The following is a 26944-nucleotide window of genomic DNA, read 5'->3' as shown; positions in this document are numbered from 1 at the left end:
TGATGTGGTGCCAGGATCAGACCCAGGCCCGCTGCTTGCCAAGCACATGCTCCAGGTCACTGGACTATCTCTCAGGCTCCATCTTCACTTTCAATACTATATTTTAATTTGAAATTATTTTCATTTGGTTTAGATCTGAAGATTTTCTCTTCTAGGATTTTCCATATTTCATGAACATTCCCTACTTTCCTTACTAGTCACAGAAAATAATTATTCTAGTTATTTTAAGTTTGTTACCTGATAAATCCAACTCCTGTGCTTTTAATGAAGTAGCTCTGTTGAGTGTCCCTTTTTTTGTTATAGGTAATGTTTCTTTTTACATATATATATATAAATATATATATCAAACCTGATAATTGTTGATCATATGCTAAATTTTATGTTTGGAGGACAGATAAACTGAAGAAAAATTCATTTATAAAAAAAGGGTATATGACTGCTTTGGAATCATGGTACAAGTAAGGATACTTGCCTTGCATGTATCCAACCGGGTTTGATCCCTGGTACCCCAAGTCATCCCTGTAGCCCCACCAGGAGTGATCCCTGAGTGCAGAGCTGAGACTAAGTCCTGAATAGTGCTGCATGTGGCCTCCAAATGAAACCAAACCAAGCTAAACAGCCCTCTCCCAAAATTTAAAAGGTTATATTGCTTTTTATATGTATCTTATGCGGAGGGTTGAGTGTCATCTCACTTGGAGCTGAGTTGGGGCTGGGTGCTCATGTAGCTATAGATACAGTTCACTCCTGACTTCGATAATATCGGAATTTGACAGTAATATAAGGAAGGACTATTTAGCAGAAGTTGATTATCTGAACCTCAACAAAACTCCAGATACTGCTTTTTTTTTCTTTTTTGGGTCAAACCTGATGGTGCACAGGGTTTACTCCTGGCTCTACATTCAGGAATTACCCCTGACGGTGCTCAGGGGACCATATGTGATGCTGGGAATCGAACCCAGGTCGGCTGCATGCAAAGCAAATGCCCTACTTGTGGTGCTATTGCTCCAGCCCCTCAGATACTTCTTTTTTTTTTTTTTTTAATTGAATCACCATATGGAAAGTTACAAAGCTTTCAGGATTAAGTCTCAGTCCTCAGATACTTCTTAATGCCTGTCAACTTTTGGAATCATGGGGCACCTCTGTTAAACCCGGCTCGAGATAGAAGTAAGAGACCACTTTGTGATACAGAAACAAGGAATTTTATTGCTAGCTTGAGCAAGGGTCCAAGTCCCTACCCGTCGGAGGGGCCTTAGGACAAGGACCCCGACTCTGGCTTAAGAGGGCATTATATAGCATATGGTTACATAAGCTACTCATTCTTTGCAGTTAACAAAAGACAATTTCTGGCACTAGTCATTGCTGAAATGGCACATGGTGATTGATTGAGCCCATCTGCTAGGCCCTAGGACTTCCCAAGTGGGGTCTTGGTTGGCTAATTTCGCATTGTTTCACTTCTGGGAAACCAAAACCGTTGCACTGCAGGAACTGAACATGAGGCCTAGTTGATTTTTCTTATTTCTGCCACCTATCATGATGTTGCCATTGCTTATTTTGTGGCTCATCTCTTTACCTTCACCATCTCTGTCTTTCTCATACTTCTACAAGCTGGTTTCCAGATTGGTTCACTAGGGAGGTTTTCATACCTACCTATACCTTTGTGCACCTATGAGATACTCTATCTTGCTTTCCTGCCCTCATGTTTGGAGAACTACTGCAGTACCTTTAGAAAAAACCCGTTATGCCACTGAAGCATCCCTCCTAGCAGTCCTAGTCCTTTCCTGTTGTTTGGTCTCGGGACCTTACAGTAGCTGGTTTTATGTGCTCAGGTTGGCAGAGGAGGCTCTTCTGCTCTCCTGTTCTGAGTCCCAATCTGAGGAACGCTGTTGCTTTGCACTTAGCACTTGGCTGCTTGGCAGTTTGCCTCAAGATGGATTCTTTTAGGTCCTTTGGTCTCTTGCCCAACCGCAGTTCTTGGGCCTACAGGAATGAACTGATGAATGGAATCAATCTTAAGCAGTGACTGTGGCATTTCTCTGGATTCTTGTTCATAGTGTCATCTCATTTGTATTATTGAAGGTTTCATGAAGTTCACTTAATTTCTCCTTGCTTCATGAGCAGCATGTCTCTTCACTCACTGCCTCCTCTGGGATAAATGGACCAGAGGCAGCTTCTCCTTCAGGAAAGGTTTCTCTCTTTTGGGAAATTCATTCTTGCAGATGTCTTAGAATCAACATTTCTTTGGACCTTTTTTTTCCCCCTCCTGTTTTGGCTTTGTCTTAGAAAACAAGACAAAACAAAACTATATAATGTTGAGCCTTCAGTATCTTGTTAGGGTACAAGTGGTGGGCTTTTACAAATGTTTCAATGAAATGGTCTGTTTTGGTGGCTTGCAAACATATGAGAGAGTCTGGAACAATTATTCTTTTTTTGCAGATAGAATTATTGTACTAATTTTTTGTTAATAAAGGCCACTTTACTGTGACTTATATAACCTTTTGGCACACTATCTTTGATAGTTTTGTTGCTTTTAGATAGAACAAAATGTTTCAGACTTCTCCTGGAGAATTCTTTAGCCAGAACAAAACCAATTGTTCATCTGGGGATCCCTGTTTTTTTTTTTTTTTAAAACAGGAATGGTATGACTCTAATGTGATAGTCTATGTAATTTTTATTAAAATTTCCATACTAGTCTCTAGGAAATGATAGTGCCCATGTTGCCTGTATCACATAAAGTTCATGGTCACTACAGATATTTTTATTGGAGATCAAAATGGAAATTTAACCTGCTGGTTTATATTCATGTGCATGTATATTTTTAAATAAAATGATAGGTGTGTGGATACTTAATTTGAGGTTTGTGAACCCAGTGGGATCTATACTTAGGTTTAATGAAGAATTTTGAGAATTTCCTGAACTCTGCTTTTAGGCAAAAATATATTTTCTTTTCTCATGCATGACCTAGTAGAAATTAGGAAGCACAACCTTAGTGACTTTGAATAGAATTATACATAAATTTATTGTTTTAAATAAAATATCTTGTATATTTATTTAAAATTTTTTATTTTTACTACATTGACTTATTTAAGGTCGCCCAATTTTATTTTGCTGTTTTTCCTTTTTGGCTAATATGACAGCTCTGGTGGTTGGTGTTAAGGTAGCTTTTGGAGTCTTTGTAAAAATTTTTTTCTGGGGCCAGAGCAATGCTACCATGGGTAGGGTGCTTGCCTTGCATACAGCTAACCTTGATTTGAGCCCCAACAGCCCTCATGGTAGTCTGAACCTTTCCAGCAATGATCCTTAAAATCAGATCCAGGAGTAAGTCCTGAGCACTGTCAGGTGTTACCCAATTTTTTTAAAAGTATTTTATTTATTTATTTATTTATTTATTGCTTTTTGGGTCACACCTGGCGATGCACAGGGGTTAGTCCTGGCTCGTGCACTCAGGAATTACCCCTGGTGGTGCTTGGGGGACCATCTGAGATGCTGGGAATCAAACCCTGGTTGGCCACATGCAAGGCAAACGCCCTACCTGCTGTGCTATCACTCCAGCCCCTAAAAAGTATTTCTTAAATTCAAGTTTAATCTAGACAAATAAGATTATCATTTTCATTTTCCCTTCCTGCTTTCAAAATTTTTATATCATTTTTAAATCTCAGATCCATCTTTGAAATTGAGTTGAATATATAAAATATAAGCAATGATTGGTGAACATACTTAAAATTTTTTCTAGCATACTTTAGGAGGGTTCTAAGTGCTAAAAGTTGTTTTTGAAATCCTGAATATAGCTTTAAATTTATAAGAAGATTAAATGGTCTCTTTTGTAGAGGTATTTATTGAGAAATAATGCAAGCTCAAACTTTTCTTTTCAATTTTTTATTTTAAAGACCCTGGGCATTCAAATCTGTCACTGTCACTGTCACTGTCATCCCGTTGCTCATCAATTTGTTCGAGCAGCACAGTAACGCCTCCATTTTGAGACTTGTTATTTCTGTTTTTTTTTTTTTTGCATATTGAATAGCATTCAAATCATGTCTATAAATTTCTTCTAAATATTTTCATTAAGAAAATGATTAATGAAATATTTAACTATTGCTAATTATGGGTTAAATTTATGGTTTAGTATGACTGTCTCGTTTATGTTCTTTTTATCCATGAGCTATTTAGTACTCATGTCATTATTATCACTGTATCACTGTATCACTGTCATCCCGTTGCTCATCGATTTGTTCAAGTGGGCACCAGTAATTTCTCCACTGTGAGACTTGTTACTATTTTTGACATAGCGAATATGCCACGGGTAGCTTGCCAGGCTCTGCCAGGAGGGCGAGATATTCTTGGTAGCTTGCCAGGCTCTCCGAGAGGGGCAGAGGATGAACTCGGGTCGGCTGAGTGTAAGCCAAACGCCCTACCTGCTGTGCTATCGCTCTAGCTTAGGTCATTATTATGTACACTGAAATATTTCTTCTATGTTATGTTGCAGTTACTTTATTGTAGATGTTCATCACTATATCTTACCTTTTAAAGAACTCTTAGATTATGCCTATCATGGCTTTGATATAAAATAGTTTCCAATTTCAACATTATTTCTCTGGGATAATGTTAGTTATTTACTATTTTTAGAATGTTGCAGTAAAAGTGAAAGGCTATATACAGTCTTAAATATTGGTATCAGAATTTTCTGTATTATTGGTTTATAGATAATTATAATTGTCACTGTCACTGTCATCCCATTGTTCATCTATTTGCTTGAGTGGGCACCAGTAACATCTTCATTTGTCCCTGTCACATGATAGTGTAGACCAATGGCATCTGCTCACTCCAGGAACACGAAGAGCACATTGTTGTTTCTGTTTTTAACATATCAAATACATCATGGCTAGCTTGCCAGGCTCTGCCATGCAGGGGGGGGGGAAATATAAAAAATAAATAAAAATAAAAATAAAATACAAATACAAATAAAATAAAGAGGGCATAGATAATTATAATTATATTTATTTATTAAATAATTATATTTATTATAATTATATGTTGGTTGCACGACATCTTATGGCCTAGTTTTCTCTCTGGGAGAGCCTGGCAAGCTACCAAGAGTTTCCTGCCCACATGGGAGAACCTCTCAAACTCCCCATGGTGTATTTATATGCCACAACCAGTACCAATCATGGGTCTCATTCCCCTGGCCCTGAAAGAGCCTCCAATGTGGCACCATTGGAAAGGACAAGTAAAGAGAGGCTTCTAAAATCTCAGGGCTAGGGTGAATGGAATGGAGATGTTCCTAGGGTGAATGGAATGGAGATGTTCCTGAGACCGCTGGAGAAATTTGACGATCAATGGGATGATGATGATGATGATGATGATGATGATGATGATGATGATGATGATGATGATGAGATAATTATTACTTTGCTCTTGAGCATGAACTCAGGACTTTGAAACCTTTTAGTTTTCTGTTTGTATTTCCTTTATTCATATAACAGTAGCCTAATTTATTCACTCATGAATTGTCATAGAATTAGCGTAGACTTTATAAACAACTTGAATTTTAGAGTATTCACTTCTCATGTCTCAAATGGGAACTTTATTATCTTCCTTAAAATTACTTTCAGGAGGGTGCTGGAGTGATAGCACAGTGGGTAGGGCAATTGCCTTGCATGCAGCCAACCCGAGTTCAATTCCCAGCATCCCATATAGTCGCCTGTGCACTGCCAGAAGTAATTCCTGAGTGCAGAGCCAGGAGTAACTCCTGTGCATCACCGAATGTGACCCAAAAAGAAAAAAAAAATATTAAAGAAGAAAAAATATTACTTCCAGGCTTTTAATGAGATAGTATTTGTGGGAGGTCCATCTACATAGTTGTTGACCAGATAATGGCGAATGGATGAGTCAGTTACCTTCTGTCCACCGCCCTTGAAAAATAAAACTCTCTAAAAGTAAAAGTGATCTTTAAAGACTGTAAAGCAGAATTAGCCATTTTGAGATGGAAGGGAAAAAAAACAGTTAAAAACTTAATTGTATTTTTTTTCCTCATCCCCCTTCCCGCGCCTCATAGTATGGTGGATGCCACTCCACGTTTCTCCCCGAAAATGGGAAACAACTGGGAAAGAGGGATATTTCCTCTTCTCAGCCGGCATGGGGCTATTGCTTAATTCACAGTCTAGAGAAATGGCTAAAAGAAAAAAAAAGAGTTATGTATTTGGAGCAGTGGACTAATATCTCTTCATTCTAAGCAATGGAAAACTAATTATCAAATGCTTCCTTGATAATAGGGCTGTCTTTCTTGGAGGAAAACTCCAACAACAATAGTGAGTTTTGTGTTGAAATATGGAATGTAATCAAGGTAAAGAGAAAATTAAGTGACATTCATCAGTTATGTAGTTGGAGGGGTGGGGGTGGGAGGTATACTGGGGTTTTTGGTGGTGGAATATGGGCACTGGTGAAGGGATGGGTGTTTGAATATTGTATAACTGAGACGGAAGCCTGAGAACTTTGTAACTTTCCGCATGGTGATTCAATTAAAAAAAAAAAAAGAAAAAAAGTTAATTGTATAGTGATGAATTTGAGCTCTTTTTTTTTTTTTGTATCGTTGAGGAACAAACTCAGGGCTTATCACATGCCAGTAAGTATTCTACTGCTGAGCTTTTGTTTGTTTGTTTTGGGGGCCACACGTGGTAGTGCTCAGGGCTTACTCCTGCCTCTGTGCTCAGGGATCATGCCTGGAGGAGGCACTTCAGGGTGCTGGGTTATCAAACCTGTGCTGATTTCATGCCATGCTTGTGACCTACCCGTATGACTCCTGAGCTAATGTATTTTATATGCATATATTAATTTACAATTATCATGTATCACTGTATCACTGTCGTCCTGTTGCTCATCGATTTGCTCTAGTGGGTGCCAGTAACATCTTTATTCGTCCCTGTTGCATTCAGGTTCAGGGGAGTGAGGCCCATTATTGTTACTGTTTTTGGCATATCAAATGTGCCACAGGTAGCTTGCCAGGCTCTGCCTTGTGAGATTCTGCATCGCTCTCTTCTGGGAGCTTTGTTTTATAGTTTCTGGATCTTGGCCATTGATGAAATTACATGGCGCTGGGGGAGATTTGTGGGTGTGGCTGCCAAACTACTGGAAAACAGGAGACCTGGGTGGAGGAGGCCCAGTCCCGATTCGAGCAGGCTTGGAGATCTCAGCCATGGGTCCTGCAAACCTGGGTTCCTCTGCCGGTTCCTTCATGGGTGAGGCTCATCCAAGTGTGTGGAGAGGGGCCTCGAGCATGGCTGTAGCTGGGTTCTGGAGGTTTTTGGCTGCCAGGGCTCTGCTCTGGGCAGGGAGGGAAACTCAACGACCACCCCCTTCCGAGGGGCCCCGGTGAAGACAGTCTGGCTCGGGGCAGGATATTGGAATAGTGTTAGATAATATAATAATTTGTAATTATACTCACCTGAAAATTATATAATGTTGCTTCAATACGTTTTTAAGCTCTCTTTAGTTTTATTTTGCATTAAATAGTTGTTTCCTTAAAAGTTTTTTAAGAGGAGTTTTTCATAAATGATCATCCTTCTGCAAATTGCTAACTAAATTTTAAATTCATAAAGTTTAAAGTCCTAAAGTACTTTCAGCTATGTAGTTTTGTCTAGGAATTAAAAACTATTTTAGCTAAGCCATTTTTTTAGTTAGGATGTTGAGCATGGGGTGAGGCATGGAGGTCTTAAGTGATTTTGATTAAATTCCACCACCGCAGGGGATTCCTCTTCTAAGTTCACCTCTCTAATAGAATAGGAATTTAGGTAGCAGACTGATAAAAACTTCATTTTCCAAAGCAGCCAGTACTGTCTCCCAGGGGATGCTGGAAATATGGCCGTGGCAATCTCAGGAGCAATTGTGGGGTGCCTTCTCTTTGTTCACTTAAAGAAGATGGATTGGCAGCGTGACATAATAATTTATTTTTTTGAAAAGGGGATATGTGGTCTAGAACATCTAGTGAACATTTCAAACAATGCGATATTTTCATGACTTTTCCCTAATAAAGTATCAAATGTGAATAAATCTAAATACTGGCACATATAATATGTTTCCCAGACAAATGCAATAGTGATGATAGGATTTTAGGAACTCTGTCATAGAGTTTAAACACCAGTTTACTGTGGATAATTGTCTCTGACACTTTTCTCTGTCTGGGGCTGGAGTGATAGCACAGCGGGTAGGGCATTTGCCTTGTACGCGGCTGACCCGGGTTTGATTCCCAGCATCCCATGTGGTCTCCTGAGCACCGCCAGGAGTAATTCCTGAGTGCAGAGCCAGGAATAACTTCTGTGTATCACCAGGTGTGACCCAAAAAGCAAAAAAAGAACATTTTTTCTCTGCCTGGGACCATTTGTTCCTGGTGCCCTAATTAGGTAGGTATAATTTAGATAACTAAATTGAGATAATTTAGAGCAAAAGTACGATCATATTACATAGTCTGTAGTCACACTCAAAATTCTTAATGGGAAAATTCCCACAGTGAGAATGTGACTTTGATAGAGGAATTAGGAAAAGAAGGAATAGTTTAACTTTTGACAAATATCTTTATGTTAACCATGGACTCTGACATGATGATGGAATAAAGGATTTTCACTATTCATTTTTGCTGAATCTATTTTTTATTTATTTGTAATTTTTAGCTTATTTGATATAGGTTTTAATCTATGAGAGCATTTTCATTTACAATGCCAAAACTTCTTCCATTTACATAACTACTTCTTGTTCAGATAAATCTGTGCTTTGATTGTACCTTCTCAATAAAAATAAAATGGTAATTTTATTATCATTTTATTATCAATTTAATTATCAATAAAAATGATAGAAATAGCAATAACAACTGGTAAATTTAAATCATTTGCTTTATGTTGCTATAGCTTCATATTGTGAATAGATGAACTAGATGCATCAGTGACATCCTAGTACAGAAGAGATGAAATCTTTAGGAGATAATTGTAAGATTGGTTTTTCTTTTGTGATTTTTTATTTATACCAAAATATATGAATTGTATTTGATAGATTATCACAAATACCCAAAATGTGCTGAAGATTATGGATTAGAGAAAACTGAATATTGGAGAAACACCAATGGGTGACTGTAACCTTTTGACTTGACTAGATTAGATATCTTCACTACTTATTCCATTTCTTTATAAAATTCCTGTGTTTTCTTCTTTTATGTAATAGGTTCCAGGTTTGATAACCAAGGGCACATGATGAAGACTGAAATCATGTGTGTTCTATCACTTTTAAGGCAGTCTTCTCTTTAATTTCACAAGACAGGCTTCAAAACCAGAAGTAACCCAACTCCAAAATTGGCATTAAATCCCCAGACAGGGAAAAGGTGACGTACTATGTAATAAATTCCTTTGTTGAAAAAGAGATGTTGCAATACTGGAAACTGAAGTACCAAATGTTTCCTTTTAAATTTGGAAAGGCCTTTCCTCATTACTTATCTGTCCCTGTGGACTTCTAACAGGAGATGTGTTGAAAGATTTTTCAGATGCCAACTAACAGCAGTGAGAGTGAATGGCAGCATTTATAAGATGACATAAATACTTCAAAATCATCAGTAATCCTTGGAGATGTGTGGTGTGCCAGTGGTTCTGAATGTGAGCTTTTGTTGCTGCTGATACTGTACTTTTGTATGGAGGTTGCCTAGGAATGTGGGTCTCTCCTTTGGATGTAACTCCCTTTTTTCCCTCTGGGGGCTCTTTGTGTCAGAACTGAGTTTAGAAGGTACAGCAGAAATAAAGCCTCAAAGGAGAGAAAGGTTTTTGAGGTTCAGAGTTGCACTTCAAATTTTGTTTTTAGGTCTTCTGGAAGAAGAAATTATATTAATGATCCTTTACACTTTTAAAAATGACATTTCAATGCTATCTAAACATTTGATGTACAGGGTCTTTTCATTTTGATTTTCTGAACTTTGGGTAGTTGCTATCACTTTAGCCATCATTAAATGAGACAATCACAGATTAAAAATTATTTTCAAATACAGTAAAGATCAGTGAAGAATTGGTAAATTTTGATATTTCTTCATAATCATTGCAAACATTCGTAAGTTTGTTTTGTAAATTAAGATAAGATTTGACAGTATGATTTTATTGGAAATTACATTAAAATATATGTGGGTTTTTGTTGGTTTTGTTTTATTTTGGTACCACACTTTGTCGTGTTCCCAGCTCACTCCTGATTCTGTGCTCAGGGATCCCTCCTAGAGGGAATCATATGGCATGCTGAGGATCGAACACAGAGTAGCAACATACCAGACAAGTGCATTGCCCACTGTACTATCTCTCTGGCCCCCACTGTCCTTGGCTTCTGTCATTTTGAGTACAGTGTGTCTTGAAGTTTTCCGGATCACATCCATTTTCACTGGGATCTTTTGAGTTTGGGTCTCTTGGATCTCAGTTCCTATATTCCTCAATTCTGGAAAAAAATTATTGATAATTTCTTTGTCTAATTATTTTTAATGTCACATTTGCCTTTCTGTTCTTTAGGTACTCTGATGATTCTTTTATTGTTCCTCTTGAACTCATCTCACAGTTCTCTGGCATTCTGTTCATTCTTTCCAGACTATTTTCTACTTTTGCTATTTCTCAGCACTTTGTTCCTTCTCATCTTGGAGCTCCTTGATCTTTTTCTCAGTGGCTGTTATTGTGCTATTTGAGCTTCTAATGAGTTTTAAAAAAATTTTTTTTTAGTATTACCTACCATGTTCTTCATTCATGTAATTTCTGATCATCACAAATTGGCTTATTTATTCTCCAGTGATTCCATTTGCTACTCCTTTAACTTTTTTGGAGCAAGTAATATGAAATAAATTTGTTATATGCCTGCCAAGATAGCAGACTGGGAGGAGGAAGGGAATTTGGAATTATTTTTTAAATCACAGTGTCTTAATAAAAATTAGAAGAATCTCCCTCCCCAAACTTTTCTTTCATTAGAACTTAAAGGAATGACAGCTTTTTGTGTGTTGGGGCTCTTAAGTTAGAGTGCTACATGCTAGAGTAAGAAGTTGTAATTTTAAGTTTCTTATTAAAAATATCAATCATTTAAAAATCCTGGATATTCTTGTGTAACAGAGGAAAAAGTGTAGCCGACACGTGTATTTTTGATGTAATGTTAACTCAAGTGGTTTAGCTGTTTGACTAGCGACTATGTACCTAACCTTCTGAACACTCACTTAGCTTATAGTATGCCAATTTCCTAAAAATTGTTTTTGTTCTAAGGTATAATATTTCACTGTTCAACATCAATAATTTCAAAAAAAGAATTAAAACTTATGGAGTTTTATGAGCTTAGCACAATAGCTCCATGTAATGCCATAATGCCAAAAATGTTTTTTCCCTATTAGTATTCTTATTTCCCCTGCTAATTATTAAAAGTGTTTTAAAAATTTAACAAAATGAAGACTGCTCAATGTTGACCACCAAATTACATATTAATTTCACATATCTGGGTATTTTTCTAAGTCAGTCCACTATAAGTGGCCTGAAATTTAAATTTAAATTTAAGTATAAATTTAAATTTAAATCTTGAAGAATAGTTATAGTTTTATTTTACCAAAAAAAATGCAAGATATTTATTTCTTGCAAAGCATTCATCGGGAGTTTTTTTTTTTAATGTTGACATATTGTATTGGTTTATATTTGAATATAGGCTTCAATCATTTGCATTTTGGGCAGTGAGCATATATTGTGTGTGTAGACATAGTATGCACATATGTATGTATGCATATATGCATGTATATAGTGAATGATGGAGATGAAAGGAGGGAAATAAGTTAGGGTAGAAGGGAAATATATGTAGAGGTTTTGAAATGAGGGTTACTGGTATGGTTTACTAATTATAAATAATAATTGTAAGGGAAATTTGTCTTTAATGCCTACCACCATCTGTCATACTACATAACAACTAACCAGAGATTGTGTGTAGTATCAGTTTATGTTGATTCAAATTTCAATGAATTTTTAAAAGGTTATTTTATTTAATTTCCATAGTTCACCTTTTTTTGATTGCTTAGAACCTTTTGTCACCATTTGCCAACATCAACTGTGTGTGTCTATGTGCACCTACATACATATACTAGCATAAAGATTAATGAAATGAAAAATCGTCTTGTTGTCTAATACATATAAGGACTGGGAATCAGAGTGGATTCTGGAGATGCTTTTTTGTCATGATTTAAAAAAAATTTTTATTTTTTGTTTTTTGGGTCACACCTGGTGATGCTCAGGGGTTACTCCTGGTTCTACACTCAGGAATTACTCCTGACTGTGCTCAGGGGACCATATGGGATGTCGGGGATTGAACTCAGGTCGGCCATGTGTAAGACAAATATCCTACCCACTGTACTATCCCTCTGGCCCATGTCATGATTTTTTTACTGTTGGGTTTAGTCTCAGTAGGTGTGTAGATTGCTTGGTACATTTTACCTGATATGTAAAACCAATGGAAGATTTTCTAGTACTATAAAGGAAATCTTTGGCAGTAATTTTCTTCAAGACACATAAAAAAGAAATTCAGCAAATTCAGTTAGGAATTTTTATTTGCTTTTAATTTTGTTTTAGTTTATTGTTAATGGAAAAATATGTAAAATAAGAGATATGTTGTAAAATTCTTGTGTATCCACTATTCTCATTTGAATAAGAGGACACTGATATTCGAGTTACTGAAATTGATTTCATATATATAAAGCATTTCAAGTGACATTTATTATTAGAATTTTGTTAATATTTTTAAACACTGGCTTAAACTGCCTCCCTCCCAATATTTATCAAAGTAGCTTTTAAAATTAATATTTTTTTATTTCTAGGAAATAGGCCCTTCAGAAAAATGTTATCATTTGTAAATTAAAATTTCTTAGTCTCTTTTTGTAGGCAGATTCTATTTTTGACAGATCAAAGAAGTTCATAGAATTTTAGATACTGTCTCACTAACACCATGCCAGTCCATTTTTAGTGATCTAAATAGCTCAGATTCATTTAGTAGATTAAAATACACTTTAAAAAATAACAGTGTAATTCATTCACCCCTGAGAGCTATGGGAATTTCTTTAAGAAAGTGGGAAGGGGGCTGTTGTTTTGTTCCCACTTTACAGCTGTTTATTCATGATGGGCTTTTCATTGAAAAGTAGGAGAAGAAGATTTGCCTTGCCCTGATACTTAAATTTTGTTGTTGTTATTGGCAGATCTGTAGATATTAGTGGGAAATTAGATGTTTAGATCAATTGTTTGTGAAAAAAAAATTTTTTTAAGTGTTTTAGAATTAAACGAATAGTGGAAATGAGAGAATCTTAGGAGGTTCCCTAGAGAATCTCTATTCCCTGCAAATCATGCCTGCAGGCAAGGGGGATGGTTTTTTCTTTGTTTTTGGTTTTTTTTTTTTTGGCTCCCTTTTGATATTAGTCAATGTGTTTCTTTCATTTCAGCAGATTGCATTACTAAAAATCACTAGCTTGCTCACAGAAATTATTTCATCCAACATAAAATTATGGTCCAACATAACTATTTCTTATATGACATACAGAAGTGTTCTTTTTTCTTTTTGGGTCACACCTGGGGATGCACAGGGGTTACTCCTGGCTCTGCACTCAGGAATTTCCCCTGGCAGTGCTCAGAGGACCATAAGGGATGCTGGGAACCAAACCTGGGTTGGCCTCATGCAAGGCAAATGCCCTACCCGCTGTGCTATTGCTCCAGCCCTTTCTCTCTCTCTTTTTTTTTTTTTTCCAAAAAAAGAGCTAAAACAAGAAGGATGTTGAGTACTGCTATTCCTTAATTGTTCTTGATTTCCTTGGATTTCTAGGTTGTGGGGAGCATCTTGTGCGCACTATACTGGCGAGAGAATGTTCACATGCTTTACAAGCTGAAGATGCTCACCAGGCTCTATTGGAGACTATGCAAAACAAGTTTATCAGTAAGTAGAACACTGTGAAAATTGTATCCTTTACCTGTTATTCATTTCAGTGAGCTGTAAGCTCAGGGAACCAGGAGGTGCTGCTAACTGGATCAGGACTCCCACAATCAAAGCATACACTCTAGCAATTGGACCTAACTCCCTAGACCCTCTAGAAAGATAGTCTTGCAGTTGCCCTATACTTTACCATTACTTTGATTTAAAATGGTTTGTCTTTTTAAAAAAAAAATTATTTGAATCACAATGAGATACACGGTTACAAGGTTGTTCATGATTGGGTTTCAGTCATATAATGTTCCAATACCCATCCCTTCATCACTGTACATCTCCCACCACCAATGTCCCCAGTTCCCCTCCCCACGCCTGCCTGCATCTGTGGCAGACACTTTCTCTCTCTCTCTCTCTCTCTCTCTCTCTCTCTGTGTCTGTCTCTTTAAACTCTTTAAATTCAGTGCAGTGGTTTGTCTTAGTCTATTTAACATTGAACTTAAACACTATGCTAGAATGTAGGTTCTATAACAAATATAAATCATAGTTAAGAATAAGAGTAATAAATCATGAACACATTAATTAACTATCACTGTGTGAATCTGAGCACATTTCCACTTAGAGATTTAAGACAGGATGTAATAATGTTAAGACAGGATGTAGTAATGTATATATAGACAACATGGGCAGAGTCTCCTGCCCCCATGCCTGGCTGTCTTCACCGGGGCCCCTTAGAGGGGGTGGGTTGAGTTTCCTTCCCTGCCCAGAGCAAAGCCCCGGCAGCTGAAGACCTCTGGAACCCAGCCACAGCCATGCTCAAGGCCACTCTCCACATGCTCAGATGAGCCTCACCCATGAGGGAACTGGCAGAGAACCCAGGTGTGTAGTACCTGGGGCTAAGATCTCCAAGACTGCTCGGATCAGGACTGGGCCTCCACCCAGATCCCCCATTTTCCGGTAGCTAGGCAGTCACACCCACAAACTGCCCCCAGCGCAGTGTAATCCCATCAATGGCCAAGATCCAGAGACTATAAAACAAAGCTTCGAGAAGTGCACAGCCTCTTATTGTCTAGTTTTTCCTCACGGAGAACCCAACAAGCTACTGAGAGTGTCCTCCTTACACGGCAGAGCCTGGCAAGCTCCCATGGCGTATTTGATATGCCAAAAACAGTAACAATGATGGGTCTTATTCCTCTGACCCTGAAAAAGCCTCCAATGTGGCACCGTTGGGAAGGATGAGTAAAGAGAGGCTGCTAAAATCTCAGGGCAAGGATGAATGAAGACGTTACTGGTGCCCTCTCAAGCAAATCAATGAACAAGATATGGGAAGAAATCACCCTAAAGGAACTCAGATGTTAAGGACTCTTAGTGCCCTGTAATAAGTGGGGAAACAGGCGATGGACACAGACCTGACAGCGAAGTTAGGCAGATGAGGACTATTGTCTTGTATGGCTCAGTAACAGATTTAGGCCTTATTGTTCCTGTTGTTCTTTTGTTAGGACAGTTACCATTTTTGAGTGTTATTTTTAAAGGAAGTCAAAATTCCTGGCCTTAACAGCATGTGTAATTTATATAGCTTGTTATTATTTGTCCAATTATGCTAGATACATTCTCTTACTACTACAACTTTAGTATCAAGGAATAGTATCACTGTATCACAGGCATGAGGCTCTGCCCTAGCATGCGGCAAGTCGCCTGAAGCATGGCGGCAGTTGGGTTGTGGAGGTCAGCTGCCAGGTCAGTTCCCTTGGGGCGGGGAGGGTCCTCACCTGCCTCTCTCTGGGGAGCCTCGAGTGAAAACAGCCTGGTGTGGAGTCGGTGGCATGGTTATGGGGGCCACATTTTATGCTCCTTTCCAGGAGAAGCAGCCATGAGTTCTGGACGGTGGCCGATGAGGAGATTAGCTGGCGCTGGCAGGAGGTGGCTTATGGGTGTGATCCCTGGGCCATCGGAGACTGGGGGAAGCAGGCAAAGGACTCTGCTCCTGGGTCCTGGTGAGCCTAGAGTCCAAGGTCACAAAGTTCCGCATTACCTGGGTTCCATGGGACTTCACTCATGCATGAGGCTCAGCCTGAGCGTGTGGAAAGTGGCCTGGAATAGTAAGAGATGAAAAAAAGATGTTTGGGAGAAGTTAACTTGAGAACTCTGGAGTGAGTGAGTGTGTGTGTGTGTGTGTGTGTGTGTGTGTTTGTGTGTGTGTGTGTGTATCTGTGTATTTCCTTCTGTCTGAGGTTCCCATCTGTGGTAATCTGTGAGTTGAGAATGACCTGAAGAGCACTGTACTGACTCCTAAACTATAGATGCACTATTTAGTTTGACCTCTCCAGAATGGTCCATGATATGGAGTTACTGAACTTTCTTCCTTTCTCTTATGTTGCTCTTCTATACTTTCATTTTGTTTGACTCTTTAAAACTATTTGAGAATTAGACTGGAGTGTTTAATTTATCATTGATCCTATGATTGAATGCACATTGAACCCCATCTTGAAACTTCTAGATTCAGGGCTCTTCTCCTGAACTTTGGTCATTTAATGTTAAAACTTAGTTTGCAACAGTGTTGTGATTTGTCCAAAGTCACCTAGCCAGTGGGTCTTCATTCTGTGGGATCACCCTGCAGATTATGGTCCTTCCTTCCTTCCTTCCTTCCTTCCTTCCTTCCTTCCTTCCTTCCTTCCTTCCTTCCTTCCTTCCTTCCTTCCTTCCTTCCTTCCTTCCTTCCTTCCTTCCTTCCTTCCTTCCTTCCTTCCTTCCTTCCTTCCTTCCTTCCGCCCTCCCTCCCTCCCTCCCTCCCTCTCGTTCTTGCCCCTTTTCTCCCTCCTGCCCCCCTCAAATTAGGTTAAATGATTATTCTCTCTATGAAAAACAATGTCTGAGAATTAAGAGCAATGGGTTCTTTTAAACTCTGTATGTGTGTCTGACTGGATATAGCAAGTTAATTGAGTTAAATTGTTTTCTTTAGAAACCCAGAATAGAATATTAGCAAGGGATAGTTTCGAAATCCCTTCATCATGCTGAGTTCTGTGAAATATTTTCTGGATTCAGTCTGTAAATGTCAAGTTCTTTTTCAACTGATCTGGAAATGGAATTCAAAAATTTAAAGTTTCCAGACCCACATTTAGGAATTTGAAGGAACCACAGATGATATTTACAAAGTGCGTAGAATGAAATAAATTTACAGAAGTGAATTTTTTCCTCTTGAACACTGATACCATTTCTTTATTTTACGGCAAGATTGTGATGCTCCCTGAAATTTCTTCTGCCTCCAGAATCCTGTTTATTCCCTAGTTTGATTGATTCACGTTAGTCTTTTTATGTGAACCTGTAGTCGTAAACCTACTTAGTTCTTTTTGAAATTATAAGTTGAAAACTGTTGATTGTGAATCTTAAGTTACTGTTTGTGGTGATTTGACTGAGATTATTTTTGGTAGTGACTGAAGGATACCAGCAACTACTCTTTTGGTTCTGTAGATAATAATATTTTTACTTTTATGCTTTCTTTACTATTTCTTTTTTAAATGTATAAGTATATATCTAGAGAGTCTCAACAAAATTTATACGCAGTTATCAAGAAAAATGCCCCCATTTTTACCATTATTCTAAATCCCATTTCTCTTGCCAAAAAGAACCGCTGCTGACAGTTTGGTATGTGTCTTTATTTTTTATTTAATTTTATTTTTTATTGCAATAATGTTAGCTTATATAGCTATATATGTTTTAGGGGTACAGTTTCATGACTCTTCAAAGTAAGTATTACCACACCACAAGCACCACCAAATTGCCAATACCCTTTTACCGCAGTCCATAGGGCTCCCTCTGGTAACCTCAACCCAGTGGCCTCCATCCACTGGCCAGTTTTTGTTTGGTTGTATCTATTCCCTTGCTTTGCTTCTCTGTGTCCCACATATGTGTGAGATCACCTAGTACTTAATCTTCTGACTTCTGCTCATTTTCCGTTGGTACTTGGTTTATGCCTATGTCTTGGGCACTAAAAGACATATTGTACCAAAGATGGATGTGCATAGTCTTTCAGAATTTGTGTGGATTTTTGTTTTTTGGTAGATGGTATGTGTCTTGTCTTTGTAGTCTCATACTTGCCCTCATTAGTTTCAACAATTCTACAGGAGATATTTTTAATATAACAGATTTTTTTATTTGACACTGTAATGTGTTAATATGCATAGATTTAATAGCTGGATGTTCTGTAATTACATCATTTATTTGTTCCTCTGCTGTGAGAGATTCAACTTGTCTAGTCTGTGACTTTCGCTTATTTTTCCATGTGAGGAAGTCTATATGTCTATGGCTTATATATCATTATTTTTGGAGCCAGGGAAGGAACACAGGCCTCAGACATAAGTGGATATGCTCAACCTTTGAGACACATACCTAGTCCCTAAATCTCTGTACATTAATTGACAATTTCATATGATGGTATTTTTCTTCTTTTGTTGCCTATCAATTATACCTTTTTAAAGGGTTATTTTAGTGGTTACCCTAAAGTCTGCATTATTATAAACTTAGAAGTCATTTAAATTCCCTTTCAAATAATATGGCACTTTATTATAAAAAAAATTGTTTACTCATTATTCAAACACCCTGGTGTACAAAGTTGTTCATGTTGCATTTGTTACAGGCATTCAGTATTCTAACACCAATCCTACCAGCAGTGTTACTTTCCCTCCACCATTGCCCTCATTTCCCCCCCCACCCTGTGCCTACCCCCTTAGCAGGCCCAAAATAATTTATATTGTTTGTTACAACTAAATGGCTAATGAAATTATGAAAATATACTTTAGTAAGACAAAATTTGTAAGAATTGTTGTATCTCATTATGGGGGCCATTAAGTCCTTGTCTGAGGGTTTACTAAGCTGCTGTTGCTAGTTGAGCTTTTTGTGTTAATATTGGTGTGCTCCTCCTATGATGTCAGTACTGTAGAGTTTGGTGATGTTGTGTGGTCATCAATGCAGTGATGCACTTCAGAAACTCCAGAATATTTAACTGGGCAGTGAGCTTATATGGTGGTGGTTGTGAGATGTGGGTGTGATTGCCAGGGTTTCCAGAAGTACACTGGGTTGTGGGAAGGCTTCCCACCCCCGCTCTGAGAAGACTCCTGAGGGCTCCGCCAAAGAACCAGTATACCTGAAAGTTTTGGCAGTTTGAGGTCACTGCAGAGTTGGTTGTGAGAGGGTGGGGCCTAGCTGTTGACACAGCGGCAGCTGTTGGGGTGTGAGTGCTGCTGCTGGGCATTGGTAGGGTGGGGACTCAACCCACCCCCATCCTGAGGGCATCCCGAATTTTTCAACCTGAGACTGGTGTATCATTAATTTTTGTGGCTAGTTGATTTCTCCCGAGATTTAATCATGAGTCTATAAGGTGGGCAGGTAGACGGGCTTCCACGGTGGTTGTTGTGGGATGTGGATGTGGCTATCAGGGCTTCAAGAAGTATGGGGGGCTGGGAGGATGCTGCCCACCCCACTCCGAGAGGACCTCAGATTTTTCAAAATAATGGTATTTATGTGCAGTGCAAACACTTTGTAACAGAGGTTCCCAAACTTATTTGGCATACTGCTCCCTTTTTATGGAAAAAAAATCATATCACTTTGCCAGAAAAAAATTTACCTTCTTTTAGCAAATAGAAAATGTCCCAAACTGCACCCAAGTTTACCACCACTTCCTAGTACTGTTCTAGCACTCTGTGGCAGGGTGAGGTTGGGGCTGTTGACCACTTTGGGAAAAACCTGTTTTATTCCTAATTACTCTTTATCCTCATGCCATTATGTATCATTAATTTTAGTGTATTGGCTATAAATGTACAACTTAATACCTTGTTTTTAGTTTTTTTTTTTTTTTTTTTCAGACATACCTGGTGGTATGAAGGGCTTACTCCTGGCTCTGCACTCAGGGATCACTCCTGGTGGGCTTCGAGGGTTACATATGGGGTTCCAGAAATCAAACCTGGGTTGGCCATAAGCAAGGCAGTGCCCTACCCATTGAACTACTGCACCAACCCATGCTGTTATTATTTTGAACAAATTATTATGGTATGTCACTTATAAGAAAGGTAAAAGCTAACTCATTCACATATTCCTCCTTTTTCTCTTCATCTCTTCTTTTTCTTCATGTAAGTCCACATTTCTGGCTTACCTCAATTTAATTCTCTCAGAATCTTAAAAAATTTTTTTGCAAGGCAGGTCTGTTGGCACCAAATTCCCTCACATTTGATTGTCTGAGAAAGTCTTATTTCACCTTTATGTTTGGAAAGCAATTTTGCAGGCTAAAGAATTCAGGTTTCATCTTTTTTCTCCTGACACTTTAAAGATTTCATTTCACTCTTTGTTTTTACAGTTTCTAAGCAGTCAGATGTAATCCCCCTTCTCCTCTTGTCCAGATGTTTTATCTTTGCTCCCCGTGGGTCTTCTCATGTCTTTTCCTTTCTCTTTCTCTTTTTTTTTCTTTAATCTTTGATGTCCTACAATTTGAGTATTCTTTGCTTGAGTGAGTTTTGGTTCATTTATCTTGCCTACCATTCCCTAAATATTTGAGATCAGTGGCGAGATATCTGACACTAATTCGAGAAAACTTCAGTCATTACTACCTTAAATATTTCATCTTTTCCTTTCTCTTTTTTTTTATGTTGCACAGTTCTCAGATATTCTTTTCTTTTTTTTATTGTAGTCTTTTTTATCCTTGCTTTCAAAATTTGTTAATTATTTTGATCTTTTTTGGTTTTGTATTTGTTTTGGGGCCACACCCAGCTGTGCTTGGGGCTTACTCCTGGCTCTGTGCTCATGGATCACTCTAGGTAGTATATGGCACACTCTACATGGTGCACGGGATCAAATTGGGGTTGGCCAGGTGCAAGGCAAGTGCCCCACTCTCTGGACTATTTCTTCAGCCCTGATGCTTCTTTTAAAAACTCTCTAGTGAGGTATCTTCAAGCTCAGAGATTCTTTCTTCAGCCTTGTTCAGGTACTGATGGGCCCACCAAAGGCATTCTTCATTACTGGCACAGGGTTTTTATTCGCTGAGATTTTTCTTAAGGAAAATTTTAAATTAGAGCTTAATAAATGTGTTTATTAGAATTCCCATATCTGTCTTTTAGCTTATTTCAACTTGTCTGCTGTCTTCATTGGAGCCTTTATTGTTTTAATGGTTGGTGTTTTAAATTCCATTCCTGATAATCCAAACATCCCGTCATGTGTCCTAATGTTCTGTCGTCATATGAGAGGGCCTCTGAGTTTTAGTGATACTGTCATTCTGGGCTGTACACGTCACAGGTGCTTCTGCAGTTGTTCACTGTCACTCTCTTTCCATATGTGTCAGTTAGAGCTGGCCAGAGTTGAGTATTCACCAAAGAGGGTAGACTTGGCTGATACCCTTGCAGGCTTGTTTTTGATAAAACGGTTCCTGTACTGCGGACAGGTGCTTTCCTTGGCTGACCTGGGCTTAGTCCTACTATTACAGGTGTTTCCTGGAGCTTCGCCAAGAGTGCTCCCTGAGTGCAGAGCCAAGAATAAGCACCATTTTGAGCACCATCAGCGGTAGACAACTCCCCCATCCCCTGCCCTCCCAAAAGTTTCTCTTGAGGGTGCTTTTTCTTAGTGATAAGAAAACTTGGTTATTAACAAACAGCGGTTCCTTTGCCCTGTCGTCTGGGAGCAGAGGGGTGTTTCCTGAGATCTTCAGGAGATTAAGCTAAAGAAGCTGTCTCCTTTGTACCTTACTCCCATTTCCCACTAGCAGATTCCCCCTGCCCTCTGCCCCCACCCTTAAAGGGGACACTCCCAGTGAGGCAAAGTATCTCTTGTCCAGCCCATTAAGCAATCTCCCTAGACCCATCAGCAGTTTAAAAAAATTTTATTAAGCCACTTTTATTGAGTTACTGAGATTCACAATACCACGATACTTTTCATGCCCATCAGCAGCTTTTAACTGAGAGACTTGTCTACACCGAGGCTTCAGCATGTCTTCAGTTACAGTTCTGGCTTTCCTACCTCAGCACTGGTTTTGAGGGGCAGGTGTCATGCGCTTCTGTTCCAGTACATTGTGATTCTCTGCATCTGAGATTGAGTCTTCTTCAGTTTGCACGAAGTGACCTCCCTTCTCAGTGGTATAAGAAGGCTTATTTATTATTTTTTTAAAAACTTTTAAGGGTTTGTTGTTAGGATGGAGAACTGGCTTCTTAGTTTCTTAAATGTTCTATTGGAATTCAGTTGTCCCCTCCACATTCTTTTACAGTTGAGTATCTAAATATGCAGAATTATGGATTAAGGGCCAGAGAGACAGTGCAGTGGCTAAGATGCTTGGCCTGTAGGCAGTTGAGCCAGGGTCCATCCCCCGAACTCCTATGGTCCCCCAGCACTTCAGGAGGGAATCCCAGAGGCAGGTAGGGCCCTGAAACAAAAACTAAAATTATGGATTGAAATTATTTTCAATTTTATTTCTTTGATTTGTGAGAGTGAGAAAATTTCATACATAGCTTGGTTTTCTGTAATTATCTGTCAGTCATCTTCGTATAACTCTTAGCCACTTCGTTTTTGTACTATTGTTTGATTTTCTTTTAGTTGATAATTAACTTGAGCTAATGAAAACTTAAATGAACAATTCTGCAATGACTAAACAGTTACCACCTGTGCTGAGTTTAAAAATAATCCTCATAATTTTTTTAGTGGTGATATTTTCAATATCTGTTACAATCCACTATTTTCACTATTTTTAAAGACTAATTTTATACTTACGGTTAAATTATTTTTTTATATTTTTTTCTGAAGTAGTGACATTAAAACAAAGATATGTCCTATTTTTGCAACTTGAAACAAACTCTGAAATTATCTTAAATATAATAATATCTATTTTTGAACGTCTGGAGTGATAGCACAGCCGGGTAGGGTATTTGCCTTGCACACAGCCGACCTGGGTTTGATTCCTCCGCCCCTCTCGGAGAGCCCAGCAAGCTACCCAGAGTATCCTACCCGCATGGCAGAGCCTGGCAAGCTACCCATTGTGTGTTCAATATGCCAAAAACAGTAACAAGAAGTCTCACAATGGAGACATTACTGGTGCCCGCTCGAGCAAATCAATGAGCAATGGGACGACAGTGATACGGTGATCTACTTTTGAGAAATAAACCCTCAACTTTATAGAATGAATAAGTAAAATTGAAGGATGTTTTGAAGTTTGAAATGTTTTTAGTTTCCACTTGCATTGCCATTATATAAGCCAAGATCCAGGGATTTGGTTTTACTTAATATAAGAAGCATGAAAGAGAATAACCAATTCGTGCATTTAAAAAAAAAAAGCAAACCACTGATCATGTGTAACATACACAACCCATAAAAATGGGTACTGTAAAAATAGTGCCTTAATAATACTTCATGTTAACCAGCTGATTATAGACTGGTGCTTAGTTAAGTAGAGAAAAGAAATAAATAGATTTCCTTTATAGTTGTGCTTTTTAAATGAACACACATACTCATATAAAAGCCCTTATAATAATTCAGAGCTAACTTTTCCTAGTCATGGCTATTTTTGAATAAATTTGGTTGCATGAATTATTCTTTTTTTCATACAAATTGTGACTACCCATGTTGTATATGATGTTAAAGAAGGTATTTTAGCTTTTTTGCCTAGTTCTCAAATATTTTAATGCATTTTTAGTTACCAATAAATAATCGATAAAATATTATCTATAAAAATAGAATTTCTTTGTTTCTCTAAGTTTCTAAGCTTCTCTTTAAAACTCTAGTCTGAGTACTACTGAAAAATTTTATGGAGTTTATATTATTATGATTTAAAAAAAAGTGATTTTTTATTCTGTGCTATTTTGTTTTACTCCCTTAGAATTGTTCTTAATTATTTCTTTCTCCTAGTATGTTTTTAATTTTAGTTTTTTAAATTATCTTTGACGTTCCTTATTATTAGAAGCTTAACTTTTTTTCTTTAATTGAATCACTGTAAGATACAGAGTTACAAAATTCATGATCAGCTTTCAGTCATACAGTGTTCCAACACCCATCCCTCTACCACTGTACATTTCCCACCACCCATGTCCATCGTTTCCCTCCTGCCACTTCCTCCAGCCTGTCTGGCACTTTCCTACTCTCCTCCTCCCCCCCCGACCCCTCCCATTTCTGGATCTCTCTGTCTCTCTCTGCCTCTTCTTCCTCCCACCGTCCCTCACCTTTTGACCATTATGGTTTGTAGTACAGATACAAACCAGGTTATCATGTTTGTAGAAGCTTAACTTCACACAGTTCTACAGCCAAAGTTCAGTACCATTCCATGACCAGAAAAAGCCCTTTATGTATTCTTTCCCCCTCACATCCTCTTTCCCTTTGGTAGCCAACATTTTCATTGTCCCTAGAGGTTGCGTTTGTTTCTTGCCTGTTTGCTTGCTTTGTCCATTCATATTCCATATATGAGTGAAACTCATCCAATAAATTTTGCCACTTCTTTATTTAATTTAGCACACCTAACGATCCTTTCATCCAGTTGCTTTCATCGAACCAACTCTATTCTCTGTTTTAAAAGCAAAATTTTTGTTTTTTAAAAAAACAAAATTTAGGGGCTGGAGCAATAGCACAGCAGGTAGGGCGTTTGCCTTGCATGCAGCCGACCCGGGTTTGATTTCCAGTATCGCATCCCATATGGTCCCCCGAGCACCGCCAGGAGTCATTCCTGAGTGCATGAGCCAGGAGTAACCCCTGTGCATCGCCGGATGTGACCCAAACCCCCCCCCCCAAATAAATTTTAAAAATTATTATTTTTGGCATTAGTGTAGTATTCCACAGGATACGTGTGCTAAAGCTTTTAATCTGCTGTCATCTATTGATTGGCATTTAAGTTGATTCTCTATCTTGACTGTTGTGAGCAATGCTTCTTGGACAAATTGATGCAAATAGTTTTTCAAATTATTGTCTCCATATTCCTTGAGTAAATGCCTAGGAGTGGTATTGATGGATTTGTATAGAGTTTTACTTTCAGGCTGGGAGAGAAGGTTAAAGAGTTGTTTCTGAGTGCAAAGACAGGAGTATCCCCTGTGTATCACCAGGTGTGACCCAAAAAGAAAAATAAAAAAAGAGGAAACAATGAATTTTACGTACCTAAAAATTTATTTCTCACTAGTTCTTGGCTTGTCGGCTTTTTTTTTTTTTTTTTTTTTTTGGCTCTTTAGGTCACACAAGGCGATACACAGGACTTACGTCTGGCTTTGTACTCAGGAATTACTCCTGGTACTCCTGGTGATGCACGGGGGACCATATGGGATGCTGGGAATCAAACCTGGGTTGGCCACATGCAAGGCAAATGACTTATCCACTGTACTACCACTCCAGACCCTGGCTGTAGGATTTTATATGTTCAGAATGTTTAGTGGGTTTTTTTATTTAACAAAAATTAATTTTAATTAAAGGTCATGTATGTACAAAGTACTTTGTTGAGTGCTTGAGAGAAGTCACTCATGACTCAATGGTAGACAGTGTAATATACATAAATATTGATCTTTATTGATGCAGACCTGAGATAGATGTCCTAAATCATATATGTTAGAATTTAATATAACATCATATGCATAAATATTTAATAAAAACATTTCAATAGAATATCTTGGTTGTCAAGAAACTTACAAACTCAGAGAAGTATTTACCAACCAAAAGTAAGTTGCAATACTTTTCATACTAAAATATAGAAAATAACTTCAGTGCTGGCAGCCTCATGAAATGAAGATTCTGAAGCCCTTTTACTATAAATAATTAGTAATTCAGGATAAAATAGTAATCACAGAACTCACACTTTAAATGAATGGGTGAGAATTTTCATTTCCCTAAGTATATGAATGTCTCAGAGATTTGACATAACTGAATGGAAATCCTTGCCCAAAGAGTACTTTTTCTATTCAGATCTCAAAGAAGTCCCAACTATGAGACTAAAATGAAGCTTAAAATCAAACCAAAACACCTAAAGAAGAGTTACCATAAGAAGTTGTATGTGTGTAAACAGAAATTCAACTAAACTTTAAAATGTATTGGAATCTTTAGAAAATATGTAAATACATATGTATTAGTCACTGATATTTTTAAAGAAGTATTATGATTTTGGAAAAAAGATTTATCTTTACCATGGAAATTGAACACATACATTTCCCATAACCCAGAAATTTAGTACTATATATTTACAAGTATAGATGACATACCCAAGTGTCTTTTCAACAAAAATATGTCAAGAAAAAATATATTTATGGACAAAAAAAAGGAAACCACTCTTAGGTACATTGGCAGGAGATTCCTGTGTAGCAGTGTAAATGAATGCATTACAGTGACATAAGAGTAGGAATAAATCTTAAATTCATGCATAAAGCTAGGTTAAGATAAAGTTTACAAAGAACTGTAATCAGTATGTCAGCATGAACATGACTTTAAAACTAAATACAATAACTTTTCAAAACCAAACTGTTTAATTATGCATTCACATATGGTAAAACTATAGGAAAGCTAGTCATTATTGAATAGTAATTCAGAATAATGATTCCCTCTGGGAAAGAAGACCTCAAGATTCTCAACAGTGTTGATTGTGTTAGATTTTTTTACTGGTAAGTGGACGTATGGACATTCACCCTATAAATATGCTTGATGAATTATGCTACCTACATTATATGTTTTGTATGAATCATAGAAATATTAAAATTAGAATGCATCACTGTATCACTGTATCACTGTCATCCCATTGTTCACAGATTTACTTGAGCAGGCACCAGTAACATCTCCATTCGTCCCAGCCCTGGGATTTTAGCAGCCTCTCCTTACTCGTCATTCCTAACAATTGGAGGCTCTTTTCAGGGTCAGGGGAATGAGACCTGTTATTATTACCATTTTTGGCATATTGAATACAGCTTGGGGAGCTTGCCAGGCTCTGCTATGTGGGCAGAATACTACTGGCATATATATATATATATACATATATATATATATTTCCATCTATGATTATATGGAAAATGGGTAGGAAGTGTCTTGTGATGTGTTGTGC

The 26944-nt window shown here is 37.9% G+C and overlaps 1 protein-coding gene across 3 annotated transcripts in view; it reads left to right on the top strand.

Annotated features, from left to right (window-relative positions):
- TASP1 (taspase 1) overlaps positions 1-26944 on the top strand; it is a 299415-nt gene that overhangs the window by 176688 nt on the left and 95783 nt on the right. For all 3 annotated transcript variants that reach the window (XR_008629143.1, XM_004610916.3, XM_055130490.1), the window contains exon 11: positions 13825-13935. Coding sequence is in view for 2 of the 3 variants with exons in the window: in XM_004610916.3 (XP_004610973.1) it covers positions 13825-13935 (111 nt within the window). In the remaining variant the exon portion in view is untranslated. The remainder of the gene's footprint in view (positions 1-13824; positions 13936-26944) is intronic.

This window comes from Sorex araneus, chromosome 3 (genome assembly GCF_027595985.1).
Source record: "Sorex araneus isolate mSorAra2 chromosome 3, mSorAra2.pri, whole genome shotgun sequence".
NCBI lineage: Eukaryota > Metazoa > Chordata > Mammalia > Eulipotyphla > Soricidae > Sorex > Sorex araneus.
Note: the sequence above shows the minus strand (reverse complement) of the source record. Positions and strands in the feature narration are given on the sequence as shown.